The sequence below is a fragment of the Ruditapes philippinarum genome, unplaced genomic scaffold, assembly GCF_026571515.1.
Source record: "Ruditapes philippinarum isolate M1 unplaced genomic scaffold, ASM2657151v2 ctg12173_1_1_1_1, whole genome shotgun sequence".
Classification (NCBI taxonomy): domain Eukaryota; kingdom Metazoa; phylum Mollusca; class Bivalvia; order Venerida; family Veneridae; genus Ruditapes; species Ruditapes philippinarum.
Genome location: NW_026858448.1, coordinates 271 through 8,458, shown reverse-complemented (window position 1 = coordinate 8,458; position 8,188 = coordinate 271). Strand labels below are relative to the sequence as shown.

Below are 8,188 nucleotides of genomic sequence, written 5' to 3'. Positions count from 1 at the left end.
TCACGTGTGTGTTTGATTGTGATGTTAATTTTAAATTGATATCAGGTTTTTAAAGATAACGATTGTCACTTCATGCTAAAATCAACACACGTACACACATACCATGCATGGACTGGTTCATTTAATTCACAAATTAAAGATATACTATGCTCAAATCTGATTTTTACAAAATATTGATAATTGCCTCAGTCTTTTTGTAAATATAAAATAAACATCTTTTGGCCTAACACAAAGTAGATTGTTATGAATATATAGTGTCATTTAAAACACTGACAGTTTTTAAGAAGTTGCCAATTTTACTTGACCTGTAAAGGGGAAGTATATGTATGTAAATATAATTTTTATTACATTTACCACTGTAAGCTTTCCTTACATCTCATATAAGTCTGTATTGAATGGCATATGTACTTTCACCAGTGTTATTCATTTTAATTGTAATATATGTGTTGTACATCTGATGAGAAGAAAATAAACTATTTGAATTGAATTGAATTGTAAAAATGAACGCAGCTTCCAATACATATTTTTTCATTTTTTTCAATTCAAATGAGAAATATGCAATACGAATTTCATAGATTTCAATTAATTTCTGTGATTAAAATATTTTACTCAAGGGTGAGCATAGTATACCTTAAATGGACTTCTTGACAAATGTTTTATACAATATCGTAATAATTAGTATCTATTAATTAGTTATTTTATTAACACCATCCTGGTCTTAAAAGGTCACGGTTGAATTTATGTGGATTTGCAAGAACATCTTTAACTCCGGTATTGGCAGGAACTAGAGTATCGCGATAAGAGTTAAGTTTTTTCACTAAAGATTCTACTATATCAATTTCCTTCTCGGCAATATCCTCCTCTTCAAATGGGTCGCCTGAAAGACATAACATTACATAATCGTAAATAGTTTTGAATAACGAGAGATAAGTATATGTCTTTTTATCATTTCAATACAACTGGTAGTAAACTATATTTGTTTTGTAAAATTAAATATGTAAAGTAAACTACGAGTCAATATTATACATTCAACAATTTTGATACATTATAAAAGATCCGTATCTCTGCAAGTGCTCACTTTTCAAATCAAATAATTGCAGCCTTTTAGTTGAGTCTATTTCGTCTGGGTTTTCACCGTATAAAAGTTTGTAATCTCCAACTCTGAAAAAAAAATTGTTCTTTATATACGCGTATACAAATTCTTGTCATTCAAAGATATTATATTTTATTCAAATACTATAATAAACATGTTGTAATGTATCTTTTTTTCTTGCCAACTGAATATAATAATTTCTTCCTGGTAAAGTAATTTGTAATACCGTTTTTAAGACTTTTGACATTCAAGTAATTTGACAATTCGTCGAATATTATCAATCTATCAAGGAGATGATTTTGAAATTTTGTAATATATTAAGGGAAAAAGTTTTAGCACTGACCTTATAGCCCACTTATCAACAATATTGTCGATGTTGTAGATGAATTCATCCCTAGCTGATTTCAGTCCTTTGCTTATAGTCTTCCACTGGTTTACACCGTCTAACGAAGGGTCTTAAAATTTCAAGCATACATGTATTTGTCTTTGTATTTGTTGGATTTATAAGCAAACATCCGATGGTATTTTCAAAAAATTACTTAATGCGAGACCATAAAATACTTTCAGCTTTAATAAGTAAGTATAAGGAGAGGACTACTATGAGCTATTGTAGCTCTCGGTCCAATTCCTTTCTGCTTAAATTGTAAATTATTAACATGTATATATTATCTGAATAAAAATATGTTTAAACCAAGTATAATGTCTATGTTTTTTATTAGTGTTGTTCCATACACAAAAGCAAGCTGATGTATGGCAAACTTTTCAGTTCCCCTTAAATCTATTTTACAATTGATTTTGAACTTAATTAATAAAACTCGATGAATTTCAAACTGTATAGGAATATTTAAACAATTAAAATGTTGTACCTGGTTTACCACCAGCCAAATGTACAAGTGTAGGGAACCAGTCAACAGCGTGTATCATTCTGTGACGAAAAAACAAACAATATTATCAATAACATACCCCATTTAATGCGGACAAAACATTATTCTTCATCCCTCGTTTGTTTATGCATTACCCATTTGACATCATAAATTGACGTTTGCGCGAAACGACAACTCATATGTGCGAAACAATAATTGACTTTAACATTTACTTGAATAATGCTACTGAATACATCATATCGTTAGAGGAAGTGTGTTAAACACAACGTTCTTGCTCACTTACCTACAATACCTTAAAAATGTATCAGATTCTGAAGTATTTGCAATTTGATTTATTCCATTACATAATAATTCTTGTACTTTTAAACCTCAAAAATCGATGGCTACCTACTTTAAAGGTGAAAAGCAGCTACAATGTAGTTACAATGTATTATTGTGAATGTACAGTTAAAATGAGCAGCAACATGTTTATATGATCAATAAGTTATTAAAAGGTAAATTGTATAAGTATTGAGTATGCTATTCCCAAGAATATAATTATGAATACGAATGATCGATCTTACTTGTAGAATGTTACAAATATTTCTACTTGAGTTAAAAAGAACAACCAATGAAAAGACATAGAGGATATTTGTTTGTTTGTGTGTAAGATGAAATTTTATTTCATCGACAGTATTCTCACGAGTGGCGTAGAATACTGTTTCTAAAGTTCACGAGATGAAATAAAACTACATCTTACACAACAAACAAACAAATTTCTTCTTATTTTATGCTTAAAAAAAGTTAAAACGAAATTTCCTTAAATATTAACGTTAATATTAAACTATGTTTTCCCCACTGAGAGCCTCATTTAGTCGAATTTCTCATTAAATACAAGAAGTCTTGGGCTGAAAAATAAGTTCGACAATCAACGTTAAATGGCAGTGATATTATTCATTTAATTACAAAAATATGAATCATCCCTTGTTTTAATGATAAAAACAAACAGTTCTAGTAGGATAAAATGTCAAACCATTCATCCATATTTCTGTTACTTACTGCGAATTTATATTCGACCTGGCTTTGTCAAATGTAAGCGGCCACCATTTTTAAAAGTTGTGTATCTCACGGGAGGAAAATAATTGTGTTTGATTCAGAGGGATATCATTTTGATTTGTAAGTTATACACCTTTTTAAAAGAAAGAAAACTTATTTGAGGATTGTAACAGACAATAAATAAGAGTTGACAGAAGTGTAAACATTCCAAAAGCGGCTAGGAAATTGGAAAACTTTAAAGTGTTGAAAGGCTGCCTACAGTAACGAACAGTAACGAACGCTGGGCTGTTTACATATTTTTCGAGCTGATGGCTGTCATTGCTTTTCAAGTTTTCATAAAGCATACAATTATTGCTCGTAGGATAATGAAATATGCCAAAATGTAATCAAGAGCAGTTTTGCATGTGGAAGGAATTTATTTTTCAGACTGTTAAAATGAAAAAAAAATAAGAGACGATATTTGGTGATTGGTAATTTGAATGAATAGAGGTAAGTTTTCTTCATTTCATTACTTTTGACATTCCAGTTATTTATCAATTTCAGCTTCGTTTTTCTCTGAACAGCCTGACATTGTCAGAATTGCCAGCAATATAAAATTGAGGTACCACATGGGGAAAATCTTAAGAAAGTAGTTTCGTCATTGAAAAGTGTGAAATTATATTTTGATAATTTTCACTGTGAAATTATTAAATATAATTTTCACGGATAAATTAGTAATCAAATGAAAAGAATGAAATAATTTTTTTTAATGTAGATACATGAACAACTTAAACTGAAAAAAGTATGAATTTTATTTCAGATTTTAGTATCATTTCACTCGGCTTAAAGTAGCACAAATTACAAAATGCAACGATTAGGAATCTTACTCAGAATTAATGTATCCCGATTTTTTCAATAAGGTTGGACTATGAACAAAGGCCACACCTCGGGTACCGCCTTCCCATAAAGAGCCTTTGTTGCCACGTAACGGATAATTAGAACCGCCCTCAGTAGCTTTACCACCATTCTAAAAATAGAATACAAATATGTGCTTGATTTACAATGCATGTGTTTTTGTTTCACTGATAAGATTTGTATCGATATTCCGAGCGGTACTTGTGATTATAAGTTAAAAATTACTGCATTCCTAAGACTTGCTGCAGTATTGGACTTGCTGCACTATTGGACTTGCTACGCTTCTTAGATTTGCTTCCTTGGGTTGCTGCACTATTGGACTAGCTATGCTTCTTAGACTTGCTGCGCTCCTTAGACTTGCTTTCTTTCTGGGATGCGGATTGTTGCTAAGACTTGCTTCTTTCCTTTGAAGCGGACCGTTTTAAAACTTGCTTCTTTTCTGGGAAGCAGACTGCTTCTTTTCTGGAAAGCGGACCGTTGGTAAGGCTCAACTTTGCTCTAGAAAGCCGACCGTTTTCTAGACTTGCTGCTTTATTTGGTTTCTTCACTGGACCTGCTCACCAACAAAAAGGCTTGCTGAAAATAAGCTTTCTGACAATATTTGAAGCTTCTTTCTAAACCATTTTTTTCTTCTTTTTTTATTTCCAATTTCATTTCATGAAAATGCACAATGCGCGAACCGGATAGAACGCCACAGTTGTGAAGTCACGTCAAAACAACAAATAATATGAAATGGCAGATATTTGTGTTTCTTTATGTATATAAAATGGCTATTTTGACAATGTGGTACTCATGATAATAATTTTCTATGCATGTTTAGTCATTCTAATTATTTACATTGCATGGTAAGTAATGCTCATCATGTTTGTCTATGCAGTGTTAATCATTCTAATTCTTTTCTATGCATGTTAAGCCATGCTTATTATTTATTATACATGGCAATGATTTATGACTGACACGTATACTACTGTATAATACATGTGTGTATGCGGTGAGTATCATTTCTCTTGTACTTTTCCTTCTAATTGTTTCCTTCTATATCTATATTTCAACTACGAATCTCTCAGTAATTTTTTTTTCATTTCGTGATATCTGATCAGAAAAAAAGAAAACTTGTAAATAAAATAAAACAATTAACAGGTTCTTATATAACCTAGAAGCTGATCTAAGGAATTGAAAAGAATTGACCCTCAATCAAATAATTCACAATTAGAAGCGATTTATTGAAATATTTTCTGCACCATTATATAAGTTAGATACGAAATTAATATGTAATTAAAATGAAATCTCTGTTTGATTTTGTAAAAATCCTATTTCGTTTGTTTGAATAGTGTACTTCCATATGACGTTATACTTACGTCAGTGGTAAAAACAATAACAGCGTTGTCCATAAAGCCATTTGCTTCAAGTGCACCAGTTATATTTCCCACCGCTTCATCTAGAGCAGATACCATCCCTACAAATAAACTTGTAATATTAAAATGCATTAGCATAAATTATTTCATTACTTAATGTCAAACCATTATAGAATATCAGCTCATTGAGAATATCCCGCTAGAGACATTATATCTCTTGTATCAACCTGGAACATGTGAATATCGCCCTTACAGAGAATGTAAGATCTTTCTTTCCAATGCTACTATCCATCTATCCATATGTAATTCTTATTATTATGTTAAAGAAAGAGCATCGAAACACGAGGCTATCCTATTTGTACGAGGGGGCGTAGCCCCGAGTATTAATCAGATTGCCGAGTGTTTTGATGTACTTTCTCTTTTTATTCATAGTCAAACATAAAAATACGTTCCCTGTTGTCACAATATGAAACCCCGGCACAAAGGAACCAATGAACGAACATCTGAAGTCGCTTTCCCTTTCTCTGCCGTCACAATATGTAAACCCCAGCAAAAATTAGCCAATCAATGGCCATGTTCTGGAGTAAGGGTAACTAATACCTGCACTCAAGTTAACGCACAGTTATACGATTTAACTCTGACACATTTTCAACAGAAAGGTCCCCAAACTAAGATACAAATGATCTAATAATAATTGCAATCTTATTGAACAACAGAACAAATTATCAAATCATATTCCCTGGGTGTAGTATTATATTAACTGACTTAATTGGATTCTCATAATCAATGACCATACATCGTAGACTTTTAATTACGCGTGCGCATAAAAAGGTAATAACCGACATATTATATCTATATCTAAAGCGTTACAGGCACCATTGTTACAATATATATTGCTAAATAATTATCTTTATCTTTGTATCACAAAAAGAGATATAAGTAAAGAATAATAAAATAAATTGCAAGTAAGTTATTTTACAGATTTAAGAACTTCAAATTTTTGAATATAGATTAATACAGATACAAATATTCTAATAACTTATATCTAGGCGGGTAATATTTACCGCTATACGTTTTCCTGTCAGGATAGACAACATCTGGATAGTATTTTTCAAATCGTTCCGGAACCTAAAAAGAGAACTTCTACTAATTAATTATAAAGTAATTAGAAACTAAATTTTCAAAATCAATTATTTTCAATTGACAATTTAAAGGAACTTCACTGAGATCCAAAACCTTAAACATAAAATTTGAATTTCTTAATAAGATCAGCTGGGGGCAATTACAAAAGAAAGATTTGCAAAAGATAGTTAAAAGTAAACTCGGAAATCAATTGAAAATCATATGTTTTTGTGCTATATTTAACTCGATATGAGTAAAAAGCGTTGCAACGCTGTTCAACTTTGGTTTGTTTTTCACGATGAGAATATTTTTTATTTCACGATGAGAATTTTTTATAGAAAAAAACGAAATGGGCGAAGATCTTTGAAATTTTGCACACACATAATTGGTCTAGACCTATAACAAATGGACAATTTAAAATCTCGGAAACATATTTCCAGTCCCATGATGTAAGAAAAAGCTCATTGGAGTCTCTTTAATGTATATACGTTTAAGCTTTGGAATTACAGTACAATTCCTGCAAAGTCATTTTACACTGTCTAGCTTTTGGTCAATTCTTCATTTTGTTTCAAAACGAAAATTAATTTTCTGGATTTATGTAATTAAACTATGGTATTATTAAAACAGAAATGTTTTTTTAAAAACAGTAATGATTATTTTTAATCATGAAGACGTACAGTTTGGTGCTGCATATATTGATAAAATATATTCGTTTTGATATTTTTAACATGACTTGGCTTGTTGAAACGTAAAGCAGCATGCCTTCAGATTCATGTTTATTGTCATGACAATTTTGAAAAATTATTTAAAAGAAGTGAACAAAGAAAGTAATTTGCACAATGTAAACGACACTTTTTAATCCATGTAGATAGAGGTAAATATAAATTACTCTTAATGTGTCAGTAAGACTGTAGTTCTAAATGGGGCGATAAATTCTGCAAAATATGACATTAATTACACATAAAATGTACTATATTGCTTGAATTATGAACATTTTTGTGTTTCTTAAATTTTAAGTACATTTTTCTCAAGTTTAATTTTCTTGAATAAAAAGGCTAATGTAGAGGCATGTAGCATTAATGTTCTTTTAAAGTAAGAAAAGGATCGTTGACATATAAACTTGCGGGAAATATATGATCAGTTCAACATTAGAATCAGTTTAATGACATACCACTTATCACTGTTGTTTCGAATCATATAATATCATTAGCGACAATTTGAAAGACTCGATGTCATATTAGAAACAACACATGTAGACACAACGTCAAAACAACAGCTGTACAATATAAATGTATTTTAAGAATATTGTTTTATCCTTTAAAATGCGAAACTAAGATTTAAAAAAAAAATAATAATACAACATTCCATTATTCTACGCTTGTACATCATATAAAATAAATCTACATTTACTGCAATAGTAAATAAAAATGTTTTAGGAACTCCTATATAAATGTACAAATGTGTACCTCTAGAGGACCGTGTACTGATTGGAACGAGATGTATAAATACAAAGGTTGAGCGTCAGGATCTGCTTCGTTAATTATATCGATAACACGATTAGAAAATAGTTCCTGAAACAAATAGTGCAATAACACGATAAGAAAATAGTTCCCTTAATCAAAAAGTGTAATAACATGATTAGAAAATAGTTCCTGAAACAAATTTGTAAAATAAAGTATACGACTCTTAACTTAATTCTTTGTTTTGGTAGTTGTTTTGGGGTGTGGTAGACTCTTAACTTAATTCTTTGTTTTGGTAGCTTTTTTTTTTGTGTTGTTGTTGTTTTTTGTTGTTGTTTTTTTTTT

General features: G+C 30.4%; 1 protein-coding gene across 1 annotated transcript; it reads right to left on the bottom strand.

The window, feature by feature from the left end:
* Positions 1-540: 540 nt before the first annotated feature.
* On the bottom strand, positions 541-7,954 carry LOC132753194 (arylsulfatase J-like; the record flags this gene model as incomplete). The annotated part of the gene is given in 8 exon segments (XM_060743636.1): positions 541-877; positions 1,079-1,161; positions 1,437-1,548; positions 1,960-2,018; positions 3,879-4,018; positions 5,265-5,362; positions 6,326-6,389; positions 7,850-7,954. Coding segments are annotated over 8 exon segments (837 nt in total), but the record flags the coding sequence as incomplete, so codon positions are not given.
* Between the last annotated feature and the right edge of the window lie 234 nt (positions 7,955-8,188).